The sequence below is a fragment of the Brachyistius frenatus genome, unplaced genomic scaffold, assembly GCF_029030835.1.
Source record: "Brachyistius frenatus isolate BFR_SWC_R1_liver_20210118 unplaced genomic scaffold, ASM2903083v1 Contig_186, whole genome shotgun sequence".
Classification (NCBI taxonomy): Eukaryota; Metazoa; Chordata; class Actinopteri; family Embiotocidae; genus Brachyistius; species Brachyistius frenatus.
The window spans coordinates 267,917-285,799 of NW_027210785.1; the positions used below are offsets into that span (position 1 = coordinate 267,917).

The 17,883-nt window shown below is 40.9% G+C and overlaps 1 protein-coding gene across 2 annotated transcripts in view; it reads left to right on the top strand.

The window, feature by feature from the left end:
- adamts10 (ADAM metallopeptidase with thrombospondin type 1 motif, 10) overlaps positions 1 to 17,883 on the top strand; it is a 45,460-nt gene that overhangs the window by 15,356 nt on the left and 12,221 nt on the right. For both annotated transcript variants that reach the window (XM_069718080.1, XM_069718081.1), the window contains exons 6-17: positions 15 to 217; positions 1,456 to 1,539; positions 3,477 to 3,622; positions 4,776 to 4,819; positions 5,526 to 5,631; positions 8,153 to 8,299; positions 8,567 to 8,708; positions 9,597 to 9,704; positions 10,131 to 10,276; positions 11,374 to 11,437; positions 11,525 to 11,627; positions 15,591 to 15,724. In XM_069718080.1, coding sequence (XP_069574181.1) covers positions 15 to 217; positions 1,456 to 1,539; positions 3,477 to 3,622; positions 4,776 to 4,819; positions 5,526 to 5,631; positions 8,153 to 8,299; positions 8,567 to 8,708; positions 9,597 to 9,704; positions 10,131 to 10,276; positions 11,374 to 11,437; positions 11,525 to 11,627; positions 15,591 to 15,724 — 1,427 coding nt within the window. The remainder of the gene's footprint in view (positions 1 to 14; positions 218 to 1,455; positions 1,540 to 3,476; positions 3,623 to 4,775; positions 4,820 to 5,525; positions 5,632 to 8,152; positions 8,300 to 8,566; positions 8,709 to 9,596; positions 9,705 to 10,130; positions 10,277 to 11,373; positions 11,438 to 11,524; positions 11,628 to 15,590; positions 15,725 to 17,883) is intronic.

Sequence of the window (17,883 nt, forward strand, 5' to 3'; positions counted from 1 at the left end):
GTGAACTGCCTCAGACGAGAAGCCAATGAAAGGTGCGTCATGGTGGCAGCGGACTCTGAAGACGCCTCCTCATCATGTCGGCCGTGGCCAGCTGCCTCTGAAGCGCTCAGTTAGCCGGGAGCGCTACGTGGAGACGCTGGTGGTAGCTGACAAGATGATGGTGGGTTACCATGGTCGCAGGGACATCGAGCAGTACATCCTGGCTGTCATGAATATTGTAAGTTTCACAACACAAAAGATATACTTTAACAATGCACTTTCCTGATGGCTTTTCCCAGAGTTATTCTTTGTGAATAAAATTGAGAAGTCACTCTTTTCTTCATGCCAAGTTTCACCATAAAACACAATCGAACTGAGAGGATGTGGTGAAGATCTTCTGTTTTTGTCTTGTTCAGCTTTTCTAAGCTGAACTACACAAAAACAATCCATCGGCCAATTGTGGTTTGGTTACTTGGCTTAATTAAAAAACAACAACAAAGGAACAGTTTGCTGTCCACAACGAAGATTTTTTCAAGGGATTAAAAAATTGTTGGAAAGAACAGAATGCCTCCAGTGTAGAAATTTCAGTGCTTCTCTAAGTCCATTTATAATGCATTTATGTGTAAAAAAAATAAAAAATTAAGTTGAAATAAATTAGATGTAGGGTTATTCAGTTGCATGGAAATAAACAAACAAATATACAAACAAACAAACAAAAAATGTGTTGACTGGTTTGTCCTCGGGAGGCCACATGCTTTACTCAGACAAGCCGAGGCTATATGTCATTGTCGGCATTAGTTCTGTCAATACGGATCTCTTCACACACAGTTAATCACTTTAAAACCACACACACACACAAACATATGTTAGGAATGCTTTTAATGAAAGGTTGGTCAACAGACAAAGCTGGTTGCATCCGGACTGTTACAGAACAAGATAAATTTACAGTGTCTCTTTAGTGGTGTGAAGCAAAGTGGACTAAATTACACCAGACAGCAATAATGACAAGTGTCTGAGTGCAGCTTCAGTGCTAGTAGTAGTTTCAACTCTGGTCTTCTTTGTTACTGTTGGTCCTCTAATTCTGATAATTACTGTACTCTCAGACTACTCTGTCTTCTGTAATGTTTGGCTGTAGCTTAAAGTCAATCTTGTTAGGGACACAACAAAGGAATGCCCTATTAGCCCAATTTTCTTTTCCCTTGCCATTGAGCAGTTAGCCTGAGCTGCATATATTTACCCAGACTTTCCCAGTGTGATGATTGGATGGTCTGTACTTTTTGACAAGGAGTTGTAGTTTATCCCTCCATTTTCAGGACAGGGCTTTGCTTTCTGGGATTTATCTTGTAATTACAAATGTATTTATGATGGATTACTCCTGTTTCTGTTTCCAGTGTTGTCTCAGCTGCACTGTAATATGCTCCGCTGGTGTATCAGCCGTTTTTAAGACTGGCCTTTTCTTGTTTCCCTGGAGGTCAGGTTGCCAAACTGTTCCAGGATTCTAGCCTGGGGAATGCAGTCAACATTGTCGTGACACGGCTCATCCTACTCATGGAAGACCAGGTAAATGAACTTTGTCAGCTACTGTAATAGCCATACAACCCTCCTCTCCTCTTTCCATGTCTATCTGCTCTTGCCTCTCATTACCCCTCTGTCCAGACGCCATCAAGCATCTATGAGCTCCTTATTTGTGTAAAATTATTGGCTTAAGTGTCTTTTCCCTGCACCACTCCCAGTGGGCTCTGAGTGTGTAAGTGGGTCCTGTGAATGCTTTCTGTAATGACAGGAATGAGAGGATGTAAGGAAGCAAGGAAGAGAGAGATGATTGAGGAAAGGCAGAAAAGTCAGGGAATGAGGGGAGTTTTGTACCTGTCAGACAGAGCTGCTTTGTGACTGTCCTGCTCGTTACTGCGGTGAACAGTGACCTCTCTGACCACTGCAATGACGCACGTCCAGGGTAGAGGAAATCTCAAAGTTAGATTTAGACGCTGATGTGTTTTACATCAGCGTCTAAATCTGCTTCACAAGAGGCGACGGACAAACCCATATGTAATGCATTTACAGTACCAGAGAACACCATCAGACATGATAGACCAGACCAGATCATGATGTCATGATTAATATCTCCTAGACGCACTAGCTATGTGACACTGTGGCCCACCAGTTTATCCTCCACTCAGACACCAGTTGGATGGCCTGCCCAGGGCATGAATCCTGATGACTTTGGTGATGCCTTGCCATGAAATTCACTACACACGTTCATATTCTCTGGGATGAATTTTAACAATATAAAAATGTGAGTTTTCATTGAGGACCACAGGTCATCAGGTAAAAAAATGTAATCAGTACTGAAGTATTTGCCGAACATTAGTGGTAGTATGATAACATGCTCAACTAAGAAGAAGACATGTTTTTTTCTTGTTGTAGCATGTTCATGTTAACATTGGGATCAAACCCCACCGTGCCTAAGTGCACCCTCACAGAGCCGCTGGCATGGCTGCAGACTCCTGTTGCATGAAGTAAGTGAGTGACTGGAGGTAGGAAAGGACATCGAGGGAGAATCCACACTTGACCACAACGCATGCGTTCAGCTCATAAAAAGTGCATGACCTTACAGGCATAGCTCAGGAGATGACATCTGACTACCCAGTAAATGACCTTATTAGCCTGCCATTAGCAGCATGTGGTGAAACGGTGCGGCCGGCACCATCGTAATGTTAACCTTCTATCCCCCTGACAGATGAATCATACTGAATTAAAGGGGCATTACAGTGTGGCTTTGAGGTTTCCTCCATAGCTGTCTTATTAGGGAACATTTATGATTCATACTATTCATACTGCCTCAAAATTAGCTCCATAATTTACTGCTCGGATGTGTTCGTTATCTGTCGGAGTAAAGAAGTAAATGCTAGGATCATTAGCGGTGGGCAGTATTAGTGTTGTTATTCTAACTCCATGGACCGTTAAGGTTGAGGTCAGGGAAGGACTGAGAGTAGTCTCTGTGAGTGGTTCTGTTGGTGGTTTCCAGGTCTGAAAAAGGCAAGCTGCTCCTGGAAAGGAAAATGAGGCCAGCGGTGAGCCCTGAAATGAGGGACTGTGGGATGAGACAATTACTAGTTATGTCACCACATGCATTCCTGGGTTACGAGTTCTCGCCAGCTGTGGCCAGCACAGCACTCCCTCCTTTGCTTCTCCTCTCTGCAGCCTCATAACACTGTGAAGGTGCAGAGATACATAGTTTTCACAGCACGGAAAGACTAACATACTGTAGTGGAAAAGAAGCCTAAATCACTGGGTTATCATAGCTTTATTGGGCTACTATGTGATTGTTGGAATGCCTTCTTTGTTAACATTGGAATAACTGTATATTATTGAATTAAATGACTTTGTATAAATGTATGAAATGCATGAGATTTTTTGGTGTTTGGAGAACAAAATGCATACTTTTATTTTTCAAATTTGCTTTTGAGTCTGCGTTTCCTCTCTTGTCTCTCCACCAGCCAACGCTAGAGATCAACCACCATGCAGGGAAGTCTTTAGACAGCTTCTGTAAGTGGCAGAAAACCATCCAACACCGGAGCAGCTACGGGAACGCCATACCAGACAACGGCATCGCTCACCATGACACCGCTGTGCTCATCACCAGGTCAGAAATACAGAATGAAAAACTTGTCTAATTGGAATGAGCAATTGTTTTGGAGCTTTCTTCATATCAATAATTGTAATTTAGAACAAAATTGTCTGTTGAACACTGTCTGTTAAGCCAAAACAAAATTTCCACTGCAACTTCTTCTCAATAAGAATAGGTTTAGTCTGTTTCCCTGTTCATATAAGGGTTAAAACAAGTCTTTCCTCCAAGATGAATTATTACATTCCCAGCCCCTCTCCTCATCTGTCGTCATTTAGCCAAGTCCAGGAGAGTTAGGCTGTATCTTGTCCTGCCTGGGGTGACAATATCTGGAGCCTCTCTGCACAGCTCAGAACAGGGACAGAAACATAAAAAATATATATATTACAGGAAAGAGAGGGACAATGACAGATTTATTTTTTCTTTAAGAAAGCAGCCCAGAGAAAATGGAGAGACACCCTGAAAGGATGAGGAAGCAAACAGAAATGAAAGCAAACCTGCAATGAAGCTGACAGTTGTGCTTTTTCTCAGTTTCCTCTTCATATTCTGTAACGGCACTCTCCGCTACTGATACTGCTGGTGGAAAACAGGCAAAACTGGTGGTTGCATATTAAACAGATAAAACAGTGATGCTACTGACTGAGGAATGTGCAACAGCGAACAATACAACCACGGTTTGGTTATAGTCATCTGAATGCAGTGGGGCTGCGCAGAGCTGCCACAAATACTTTCCTATTGTTTTTAACTTAATGTGAAATAAACTTGTGCTGCAAGGGGTTAACAGTCAAATAGACGAGGCATAAAAACAGATAAATGTCATAACTTTTTTGAGATGTGGTTTCGGTGGTGACTTTGTGGGAACTGTTGGATTTTACGACAGCATTTATCAAGCAGAGGATGGAAGCTGTCCAGACAGATGACACCACAGAGACCAACCATGGTTTCCGGCTATTGTTTCTTTGTAACTATATCTGTCTGCTATCACTTCTATCCACTGTCCCTCCATAAAATGTGTGTCTGTCTGTCAACATCTGGGAACATGCTGCATGTCCATGCCATGTGTGTTTGTATGTGTCTAAAATCAGTTTTCATTACGTGCTGTGTCTCTGTTTGGGTGTATTATAGAGTCTTAGTTTTAAACAGCCTCATTTATTTTCCTTCCCATCTGCAGGTACGACATCTGCATCCAAAAAAACAAACCCTGTGAAACCCTCGGTAACACACACACACACACACACACACACACACACACACACACACACACACACACACACACACACACACACACACACACACACACACACACACACACACACACACACACACACACGCTAAAAATGTGCATACTTATGAATACTCCCCTCAACATAATGCATTACACCCCTGCTCCTAACCTTTTCCATCACATCTACATACCTAACGCCAACCCTAAACCCTAAGCTGATCCTAAACTATAAAACACAGTCTTGTCCCTCTTGGCATTAGAAAGATCCAGATCAACTAGAGTGTTCTTATTTTCCAAAAATGCCCTCTCTTTAATGACTTACGACTCAAACTGGTCCTCACAGCGTTGACATTAAGTGGACACAACTTCTCATTCATGCACAAAAAAAAAAACCGGACTGCACATCATGTTTGACTTTGTAACTTACAAGGTGTACTGTGTATATTGCTGTTCTACTTTATCAACAATGTGAATTTAACTAAAACCAGATTGAGCAAACTCACTCAAAGAAATGTTTAAAATTTTTCAGATATATTAGGATTCCCTACAGCACAGATGTGTTTTATACTCATGTACTGCGTGTGTGTGTGTGTGTGTGTGTGTGTGTGTGTGTGTGTGTGTGTGTGTGTGTGTGTGTGTGTGTGTGTGTGTGTGTGTGTGTGTGTGTGTGTGTGTGTGTGTGTGTGTGTGTGACAGGCCTGGCTCCAGTAGGAGGGATGTGTGAGCCAGAGAGGAGCTGCAGCATCAATGAGGATATCGGCCTCGGAACAGCCTTCACTATCGCCCACGAGATTGGACATACGTGAGTAACACACACACACACACACACACACACACACACACACACACACACACACACACACACACACACACACACACACACACACACACACACACACACACAGGACAGATGGACGACCCGAAAACATAAAACCTCAGGCGATGGCTACAGCAAGCACCAAGGCACAGAAATGGGTCCAACGTAGACTGAACACATGCACTTGTCTCCTGTCACTGGGTATTAATCATGTTTTACAGTATACATTGGGGGTGACGTCAGAAATCTTTCAGGACAGGGTTAAACTCCAAATGTACAGAGATAATGCACATTAAACTGTGACCCTTCAAAACAATAGAGAAGGAGTACATAACTCATAAACATAAACACTAAATCCCTTGTCCATGACATAGATCCACAGTCCCTCTTTAGCTGAGCCTAAAACATAAAATGTTCGGGTTTCCTGAGGTGTCTCGTATTCTTAGTTGGGGCATGTCCAAGTTGATCTCTGCCTCCACAGAGAGATTGTTCTTAGATTACATCAGTTTATGTGATCTCTAACACCATGAGCCATTTCCATCAATTGGGATTGAGAGTGTGTTAATAGTTGTATATTTTCTTTCAGTCACAGTGGAATTAGTTACACGTGGGGCTCGTACAGCACCTGGATGTGTCTCTGCTTTTTATATCTGGCTCACCCAGATGATGCTGAAACTTTTTTTTACTAATCTACCTGGTGTCTGTGATCTTTATCACTTATTAAATCGTAATTCTATCATCCTGCGGGCTAGCTTTTCTTGGATACACGTGGAATAAAGAGAAGTTATTGTAGTGTCCTTCTTCCTCACTTCACAGTGCAAACAGCACTGAAGTATTACAGCAGATGGTGGATTCATCAGGGATTTGCCTTCTTAATGGTTAACACAGGTAGTTTTCAAGTATCAGACCCTGAGCCGGTGCTGTCAACATGACAGGACAGTGTGTTAATTCATGTGTGTATATACAGCGCAATCTGTTTCCCAGGCTTCAACACAATTAGCAGTTATTTTGATTTGTCCTAGGACTTGTTTTGACATCACGGTGCAGCATTAGATTAAATGCAGGCCTCCGAGTGGAGGAGGGGTACCCACATGAAAAGAAATGTCTGCTGGGGGATGAAACGCTTTCAGAACATTTATATATCAAGCTCAAACACAGCTACTGAGAGCGTTGTTGCTGTCTGCCATGAATGTTCAGGAAAAAAATGAGACTTAAATGGACCTCTAACAATGTCTGACTGTCAGCATATGTTGTCTTTTATTTATCCTTTTACTCTGTTATGTTAAGAATGGCCCAGGACAAGTAATAGTTTTCTGAAAAACACTTTTTACATATAGTACTTTGGTCAATGGGGTTCAGTCCTGGTCTGGGGACTCAGAGCTCTAAAGGTTTTCTATTCTGCAGACTTATATGTAACATATTATCATGTCAGGTGTAAAAACAATTACTCGGTCGTTAAGAGACTCTGCTACGCATTTAATCCAAAGTCAAACATAATTTCTCAGGCAAAAATACTAAACATTGACTTGTTACAACTTTTCAAATGTAAGGAGTTACTCATTTACTGTTGTATCTGATAATATATGGATTATTTTTAGGTTTAGGACTGTTGGTAAAACAATAATTTTTCTTAAATTACACTTGGCTCTTAGAGGTTAAAACATTTGATTGACAAAATGATTAATCCATTCTTCAAGAAAATTACTGGAAGATCAATCCATCATAAAAAAAAAAAGTTTTAATTAGTACCATATTTTGTGTAAATTGAAAAGTTCTTCACTGTGTTAGCATGTTAAGAATGAATGTAAACTCAGCCAGGCTTGTAACAAACAGTTATCTTAATAGATTTATCTGCTTTCTAGAGTGAGTAATTCATTCTTTGGTATGTAAAATGTCAGAAAAATAATGCAATAAAATAGGAGAGAGAAATAATATATTAAATAAAACGAACTCAAATATTGAATTTACATGTAAAAAGAGAAAAGCGGCACACACTCACATTGGGAATTCCTTTTAAGATAAATAATTAATGGCCTAAATTACTATTTGTTCTTTGCAGCTGTAATTTTAGGTCTAAACTTGACCTCACATTATACAGTTTCAGTTTTTATGTTTGTTAAAAATCAAGATAGACTGGCTGCAGTGTTTTTTTTATTCAAATATGTTGACATGCGAGTTCAGAAGCGGAGCCACTTTGAAGTTGTAGTTTAAATTGACATCACAAGGTTGATGTCCAATGAAAAAACAGCAGGGCACTACATTCTGCCAAAGACTAGTGTCTACAGTCCTCAGAAGATATTAGTGAAACATCTGGCCATAGAACTTTGATAGATTTAAGGTGGACATTTGTGACAGCTGCAGACTGTAATCTTTCATATGTCTGTTCTTTAGATCCCTCTTGGTTACCCACAATGATCTTTTTTCCACTGTCCCCATCGCTGCTGCAGGAGTTGTTACCCGTCCACATGGCCTCAAAGTGTTGTCACTGTATCATCATGGGCTTTAGGTTTGGGATGAACCATGACGGTATGGGGAACGCCTGTGGGCCCCGCAGCCAGGAGACCGCCAAGCTGATGGCTGACCACATCACCATGAAGACAAACCCATTCATCTGGTCCGCCTGCAGCCGGGATTACATAACCAGCTTCCTGGAGTGAGTCAGCCTATCAGATATCTGCAACACCACAAATAATTTGGTAATTAGAGGTTTGCGAAAGAGAAATTCTCATTGATGTCGGTTGTAACATTTTTGATGGTCAGAGAAACATCCAAGTTGACAGAAGGCGAATCCATTTCTATTTAATTACTGATTCTGTGGTCTGTCTAATGTTTCAATAAAACCTGATACATTCTCAGAATAAAAGACTGAATTGTTGCCAGTTATTGCATATTTTAATCTTCTCTGATGGGTGTGCTTTAGCTCAGGTATGGGCTCCTGTCTCAACAACGTCCCGCCAAAGCAGGAGTTTGTGTACCCCACCACAGCGCCAGGTCAGGCCTACGATGCAGACGAACAGTGCCGCTTCCAGTACGGGGTCAGGTCTCGGCAGTGTAAATATGCAGTGAGTACACTGTCAAGACATAATCTAATTTCATTCATGTTTTACTTTACTTTTATAGCATTTGTCATTTTAAATTGAAGTATTTATGTGTACTTTGTTTTAGTACATGTTCTATGAAAAATATGAACAAAATAAATGAGGCGGAATGTTTTTTGACTCGAAACCCAAAATAACATTTTGTTGTGCATGGCATTGTAGCCCAACCTTACTCTTGTTGTCTATGACAACTGATGTTCTAGCGAAAGCTGACTGCAGTTTCATGTCTTAACATTGTCACCCACAACTGAGCAATCACAGAGCTCCTAATGTAATTTTGAGATAATATTCTGCATTTGATTTTCAAAAGCAGGATGGAGCTGGTCGCTTGCAATGGATTTGGTTTAATTCCGTTATAAACAACATACATACATCACTTTTTTGTTTTGATACTGTTCATACCATTCAAATGGCCCCAGGCGGACATCATCTCTTTATTTAGCTCTCTGCTCACTCCTGATTCCCGTTCCTCCGGTTCTCTCCTTCAAGTCTCCATCTGTGACATAAAACCGCCCACAATACTTTCAATGAACAGCATGGGCTTTATTGCTTGGTCAAGTTTTACAGGGCCGGGTTCAGAGTGAGTGGACATCTGGAGTAGCAAACTGCTTTATAGACTCATTATTATTGATAGTATGTGGTCAGAGCATATGTACACAATAAAACTTAACCCCATGTGTTATAGGCATTGCTGCAGAGGGTGAAGGTGAACAAGCATGTTTCTGTCTTCACAATGATCAGAAATAAAAACACAGTTACACGTTGTCTCACTCTATTCTTTGTTTTTCTCTTCTCTCTGTCTCTCTGTTGCCAATGTTTTTATTCTCCTCTCGCTCACACACACACACACAGGAAGTCTGCAGTGAACTTTGGTGCATGAGTAAGAGCAACCGTTGCATCACCAGCAGCATTCCCGCCGCAGAGGGAACCATCTGTCAGACCAACACCATCGAGAAAGGAGTAAACACTGACAATATTGTTCATTTTTAAGTTATAGCATCATAGGAAGGCGTTTAACCAAAAGAAAGGCTGAATATTGCAGGTGAAGGTAGAATGGGACCTGTTCTCCTTTTTTTTTACCACAATAACAAAGCAGCACATGTCTTCATAATGAATCGTCTTGGCTGTTGTTTTAGTTTGATGAGATGTTTTCTAATAACAATATTTGTAAGATTAACCGTGTCAGCCTGAAAAACAAATTCAAAATGTTCCTGCAGTTGTGAGCCATGTGCTATTCTTAGTTTAGTTTATTTTCTTTTAAAATGATGATTTATATTATATTTGCTGAGGACTGCAGTTATTGTACTGTATTCATGCCTATGAGTCTTACGTACCATGCTTACGACTGCTACTATATATAAGTTTATCTCTGTTTATGGGCTGCAGTGGTGCTACAAGAGGGTGTGTGTGGCGTACGGGACTCGTCCAGAGGGTGTGGATGGAGGCTGGGGTTTGTGGTCACCGTGGGAGGAGTGCAGCAGGACGTGTGGAGGTGGAGTCTCCTCCTCTGTCAGACACTGTGACAGCCCCAGGTAATAATCTTAGCTGTGACCAATCTGAACTGCATTTTTAGGATTTACAGTCAAACTGATATCTTCCTAGATGCTTCAGGACAGAAGGGAGGAGAGCATGTGAGAAAAACATGTGTTTGAATTTAACATTGAAAATAGTCAATAGCCGTCTTTTATTTATCTACAGTTGTGAGTCTTTATTCTAAGTAAAGGTGGAGGAGAAAATCAGTACAGAATAGTACTGAAATATTTTCTGTGTCAATGTTAAATCAATACAAAGACATCAATTGTCATTGTCTGATTGTATGGAAAAATGTGAAATGGTGAAATGTGTTATTGATTATGCCACATTTACTGTATAGACAACATAAACAAGTTAATGTTCCTGTGATGTCCCTGTAGAGACTTAACAGTGAATATAAAATACTTAGATTTCGATGTAGTTTGTAAGGTCGCTGTGATTTTAAATATTCCAATTATATCTCTTGATTTTATCCAAATGTATCTTTGAATTTATTGTATAGAATATTCTGTTTGAGTGGTGGTAAAAGGGCAAAATGTGTGTAAGATGTCTTATATATTTGTCATATAAACAGTTTTCAAATTTGGATATGATATATTTGCCAATACTGCTGGTATGAAATCAACGAGGGATTGGCCAGAAGTTAAATGCTCCATCTTCATCACTCCACACAGAAAACATTGGTCATTCTTTTTAAATTCAGAGCATTTTTGCAGGCAGTGGTGGAGTCTGAATCATCACAAAACAACCGGCCTTTCGAATCAGTCACCAGATGCCTCATCTTGAGTTGATTAAACTGAGAATAGATTGACCCAAATCTGAGGCCAACAGTGTTCTCCTCTGTCATTCGTTGAAAGTTTAGCAGAAGCAGCCATTTGACAGTGATGGGCTGGAGCTTCCTTCTTAGCTCTATTTTAAGGTGTTGTCTTGACGGTCTGTGAGACACAACAAGTAAGAAAAGACTGACAGTGAGACTGAAAACTCACTGATGAGGGCAGACAAAGCAGAGATCAGGGTTGCGTTGTGATGTGATGAAGGTTAGATCTTGTTGTCTACTCCGGTGTGACTGACCGATTTACTTTGTGTTTCACTGTAGGCCAACCATCGGAGGAAAGTATTGTCTGGGGGAGAGAAAGCGCTTCAGGTCCTGCAATATCGATGTGAGGACTGCTGCCTTCTATCACCACCATCACTGTCAATAATTGGTCAACACACCGTGACTCTGCCAGCGTGTGTGTGTGTTGCAGGAGTGCCCTGCAGGCTCTCGAGATTTCCGGGAGATTCAGTGCGCCGATTTTGATAGCGTTCCTTTCCGGGGAAAATTTTACACCTGGAAGCCTTACAGAGGAGGTGAGTGAGTAACCTGCTCTGTGTGTGTGTGTGTGTGTGTGTGTGTGTGTGTGTGTGTGTGTGTGTGTGTGTGTGTGTGTGTGTGTGTGTGTGTGTGTGTGTGTGTGTGTGTGTGAGGTCAGCTGTCTTTCTGTCATTGTTACAGCTGTTCTTACTCTTCTATGTGGTTGAACCAGCCCATGCAGGTCTGCACTAAACTCAGCGTTGGTTTTTCGGGTGATGGAGATTAACAAACAGAAACTAAACAAAGATACTTGATGATTTTCATTGTCCATCACGGTCTCAACAAAAGCAGATGCGGCTCACTACTCTTCCTTCTCGTCTCGTGCTCTTTGTCATCTGCCCAGTCAGGTGTTACCAAACCCAAATTAATTGTTTGAATGAGGGTCTGGGGTCATACCATCCTACTGGTCTAGGCCTCAGGTTAATTTAGAAACTGTTGGAGCAGCCTTTAGCCAATCAGTATGTGATGAAACTGCCCGGCACTCAACCACCTTTGCAACTATATTTAGAAAAAACACTCAACTTTAAAGTTAGGGCACTTCGCCACCGGCAGTGGTTGCTGATTTATCCACCCTTCAGAATGGCTCAGCGAACGTTAATGTGAACAGAGTTTGCAGACTATAATCAAAGCTAAGAAATGGAAGCTGTGAGCAATGGTCTAGCAGAGCTAGAAATTGCTTTACGGTTCATTTAAATAAAAAATTAGTTTATTTGTTGAAGGGAGGCCAATAACAAAGCCTCATATCCCCAGATACACTTTGCTGATGAATATGTACAACTACCACTTAATTACTGGTTAAGTTGAATGATTGAATGATGATGGTATTTAATTTGTACTGGACTCATTTTATATTGTGATATAACCACTTTTACTTCTATGAGAAGACGAGACAAGAGTGTATCTTGAGGAAGTAGATGAGTAAAATGTGCATAGAAGAAGAGAATAGTAAAGGTGAACAGATTAAGATGGACAGACAGGAGTGAGCCAAGAGGTGATGACAGGAGACGAACAGAAGTCAGGAGAAAGAGAGTTGTAGTGTGTGTGTGTGTGTTTAGCGAGCAATAAGTGAATCAAAGCTGCAGGCTCTCTCCTGTCTGGCCTGCAGATGCTGGCTGCAGAGAGCCATGCGTCCCATAATGCCTTGCAAGAATTCCTTGCTTCTGATGAGCACAAGACGCGGAACCAGGACGTGAAAGATAAATAGTTTCAACGACATAACTGCTTTTAATCTGGCCCTCCAATAACATAATGGCTTACAGAGATGGTCGGCCATCCAAATCCAACTTCAGGCAACAAGTGCTCCTTTCATCACGTCAGCTGATTTTACAATGGAAATCCCTTGCAGCTGTTAAAATAGGAAGAGAGCCATAGTCTCTGCCCCGTGTTAAGGCCAGATCACGCCGTCCAGCCCCTTCTCTGTCCTCTGCAGCCCTCTCACTCTCCTCATCTTCTCATTGCAGCCCTCCTTCTTATACTTCTACCCTCACACTCAGACAGCTTCCCCTTCTTCTCCCTTCTCTTTTTCTTTGTCCCTTCACCGTAAAAACTTCTCACTTTAGTTAGTTCACCATTATGTAATCTCTTTCTAGTTTCTGTCCTGACACGGAGAACAGAGACAGCCTTTCTCTCTGAGCTCAGACAGCCAAGGACAGTTCATTAAAAAGGTCTCTGGTTTGAGCAGGTTTCCTTTTTTTTTTTTTTTTTTTTTTTTTTACAAACAAGCTGCTCCACATCACTGTTCTCAGTCCAACAGCCTTCACATTCAGCCTTCACACTCCATACAACACACCCTGCAAGTTGTAGCACACACACCCTGCTGCAAGCCACGATTGCCCTGCCAAAGCTAGGCAACATGGGAATTGTAGTTTTCCGTGGTCTGACCACTTTACTGTCTGCGAGCCCTGCCAGTACATACTCTCTTTCTCTCTCTCTCCTTCCCAGTACAGACTGTACCTGCTTCAGGGCTGCCAGCACAAACAAACGCAGCCCAGGCTGATGTCAACAGCCACTCAAACAGAGGAGCTGCTGGCAAGCAGCGCAGATGAATGAACGATATATACCACTTGGCAGGAGAAGGCCTTTAGCAACACTGTGTGTGTGTGTGTGTGTTTGAGTGTGTGTATCTCTAATTTTTAGGTATGCTGGTATATTTATGCATTTTCTTGGCCACAGAGTACTTCACCTTCTCACACCAGTGGAGCTACTAAATACATGTACATTTATTAAACAGTAAAGAAGAAATTCAGCTTAACTTTGACTGTGTAGTGCAGAATAGTTTAATACTGACTTTCTTCATGTTTTAACTTTGTTGCCTCAAATATTAATTTTACGTTGTCTATAATTTATGACATTTCTTCGAGAACAATTAAACATTAAACAGCGTTAGCTGAGGCAGAACATTGAGGGGTTGTTTGTATAAGCTGATTTGCATCAGCTTTTTCATACATGTTTCCTAATAATTGGACTGACTCAGAATTGGCCTGTCGTGCTGTACATGGGAATGTAGAGCCATTATTACACCTCTACTGACATGCTTGTGCCAATACTATTTGCTGCTGCAGCTCTATCCACCAACTCAGCCACTAAAGACTTTAATTTAATTTAATTTAGTTTAATTGTTGTGTTTATCAATGGGAAAGCCTTTCCATTACAGATATTATGGCTGCTCAGATTCTTGGAGATCTCCCCCCCAAGAGTGTTTTTTTTTTTGTCATTTAGTTTTTTGGTTCTCCGCATTTGTCCAGAAGGAATCAAGCCACTGTCTGGCCATACAGTACCTCGTGTTCTGTCTGTGTATATTTGCATTCATTGCGGTAGTGTTCTGTAGTTTGGTGTCTGTATAGGTCTATTCCAGCAAAGCGCAGACATAAACACATTCAGCTGCTTGTTCTCTGCTTGTCAGCACAGAAACAACTTTTCTTACTCCCCCTGCAGACTCTTTTCTCTCTAACACTATCTTTTCTGTCCACACCCCTGTAAGGATGTGACGCATTCAGCAGAACATGTGCAAAAGACAGTTCAACATGTGCACTTTATTCTACATAGCCTTATAGATTTTGATGCAGTGTTGATATCTATGCTTAGAAATATCAAAAAATGTACTTGATAAAACTGTGTTCATTGTCACCTTAATATTTAAGTAAGGCACGCTTCATGTCCGGTGTCATTCTTCACTTAGGTGTTCTAAAAGACAAAATGAAATACCCAACTATGGAACCTGCGGCTCTTTGCAGGAATTCATTTTTTGGGCAGTTTCCGTGCAGGACTTTTACTGTCTCATCAGCCCACATCCAAATTCTACACAGTTCGTTATATTTGCATCAGACTGCAGGATACAGGCCGCCAGCTCGCAGACAACTTACATTTCAGTTCCTGGAGAGACGTTTTAAAAGCATCTTGAACTTTTTTCACGACAATGGATAGGCGAGATTCATTTTTGAGATGAGAGACAGCCCAAACACTGATGATTTTATTGCACTTGTACTACAGTATATCACCTAAAGGCCTACTGACTACCTGTTCTGGAGCTTTTAATCATATTACATAGTATTAATCAGAGAATGGAAATTGGACTATGCCAGTGCTCTGTTTGGAGCCTTTATTTTAGATTTTGAAATGTACAGCATCTATAAAATCACTATAAAAAGAAATTTGCTGTAATAAAATGCTTAATTATTGCTCCATTTGGTTATTGGAAATATTTTAGAAAACATGACAAAATGTGTCTTTCATTTGAACTTTTATCACCAGTGACTGTGCGTGTGTGTAGGTGTGTGCAGACATACAGAACATGTGCATTTGTTCTGGTGTTACATTTGGGCCTCAGTCTGTGCAGCTCAACTGTGTTTTTGTTCGTGCTTGTTTTCTATGATGTGGATAGATCTAATATGCTGATACTGCTTTGTGTGTGTGTGTGTGTGTGTGCGTGTGCGTGTGTGTGTATGTGTTTGTGTGTCCAGGTGGGGTGAAGCCCTGTTCTCTCAACTGCCTAGCAGAGGGATACAACTTCTACACAGAGCGAGCTCCAGCTGTGGTGGACGGCACACCGTGCAGAGACGACTCTCTGGACGTGTGTGTAAACGGAGAGTGTAAGGTGAGTTAAGAGGATTCTGTGTGTGTGTTTGTTTCTATACATCCCCGCAAGTGTTCAGCTGAAATACAAGACGTTAGATGCGAGGAGACAGTTTAAACTGAATCAACAGAAGATTGTCTTCATCTGAGATAATATTGTTTATACTTGCTCTCAAGGCTCTGGACGGCCGCCATAGTCTCGTTGAACTGCTGACTGCCATTAAAGTCAGCTGTTCCGCTGAAAAACTGTCTTAACTTTGGCAGCATTCTTAGTTTCCCATTACCGACGCTCTCTCTTAATCCCGGCTGTTAATGAAAACAAAACATCCAACTGCTGTTCATTGTGATGAAGTGGAGACCACCTGGAGCTCCAACAGGTCCCTGGAACCCATTTGACACCCACATGGTCCATTTGTAGAAGAATGTAGACAAAATAAACTCTAATGGTAACAGTGCACAGTTTACGTGGTTGTTGTTGAGTCCCAATCTGTTTATTTTGGATGTAGTTCTGCTCTAACAAGTAGGTAAAAGCTTTTGACAAAAAATGAACACCAGGATATCCAGCTTGCCAGTGTGTCAGAGGTTTGTTCGACTGCAGAGCCGAGGCAGGCTGAAGTTCCTGGGCTCATCCAGAAAGAGGACTTTTTTGTTTATCAACACCCTCTCTATTTTCTCTCCTCCTCTTCCCCTATTTTTCCCTGTTCTGCTCTGCAGGAACTCAGTGACCCTCCAGCTCAGCTGTTCGTCTGTCTGCACTGCAGACTGGTTTCCTTTACTTTTTCATGCAGTTTTTCTGTCTGCAGTCCAGTCTCTCCTCTTTCTCTCTCCCGCTCCTCTATTGTCCCACCTCTTGTGTGTGTTTTATGCACACATAAAACTTCAAATACACTGTAGAGAAATATCTTTCTCTTATTTGCAGCCTTCTGCTGGTTTTGGTTGCCAAGTTGGGGTCTGACAATTAGAGACGGGGGAGAAACAGAAAGATAGATGGGCAAGTTTGGGACATAAAAGAAGGACTTTGGAACAGAAGGTCCAGTTGAACATAACATGCTGCTGCATACGAGAGTTACTTCTGCCACAGCCTTTTATTCTCAGATCTGCTGGATAAAATACAAAGTCTACAAAACATTAGTGAAAGTGTTCTTTCATGAAATTAATGACCCTCTCTCGGGGATTTTATCTGCTATTCTGCCTCAGATTAGAAGTAAAGGGAGCTCTATGAATAAAAAGGTATTTCAAGCTTTAAAGTTGAGACAATTATGACCAGACATTCCTGAAAGAAAATTTGCATGCACTAGCAGACTTGCTTGCAGTTGATTTGGCCCTTTTCATAAGGACTGTAGTTTCAAAACAGCTGGAGTTTCTTGCACAATAAGTCAAATAGATCATGTATTTCATACATCATTTGTGGTGTCCCTGGGTCATCATCATGACAGTAGTTGACACAATTCATTTCTTTCAATAGCTTGACTTCCTCTGCCCTGTTCTTTGATTATTTACCCGAATCCTTAGACTGTTGCTTGCTATTGGAGAACCTCTAAACCGATTTGTGAATACCAAATACAAAAGTAGATTTATTCTTGTTAGTCTTTGACATAAACTGATGTCATTCAAAATAATTAAACATATTAATTAAATAATAATTAATAATTAATTAAAGATATTACCCATTAATTTCAGCATTTCATCCAGTCATGTGAAATGGGTCCATATATTATTTTATATTTTATATTTATTTCCTTTTCAAAACAAAAAAACTAATGTTTGTTGTCATTATCAATTATTTTTGAATTGGTCACTTTGTCTTTAGAATATCAGAGAAAAGAGAAAACATGCACCAAGTTGTGGTGAGAAAGTCTTTTTTTTTTTTTAAAGCTGCAGTATATACAGTAAATATGATCTATATTGTGCTATTAGTCTCAATGAGCTCTGGTAAACGCCGTCTGCATGTAGACACAAGACGCCTCTGTATCATTTGAAACTTTGATAACTCACCACTACTCACATTATGAAGCCACCAGATCGCCATGGGTTAAAACACTGTTTCAAGTCCGAGTTTAGTTTTGAACTGTAAAAGTAATAATAAACTGAAGCCTCATTATCCCTCGCTACAATAAGCAACTGCCATATGAATATATGAGAAAAGGAACAGCTGCCATTAATTTTCTACACTTTTGTTTA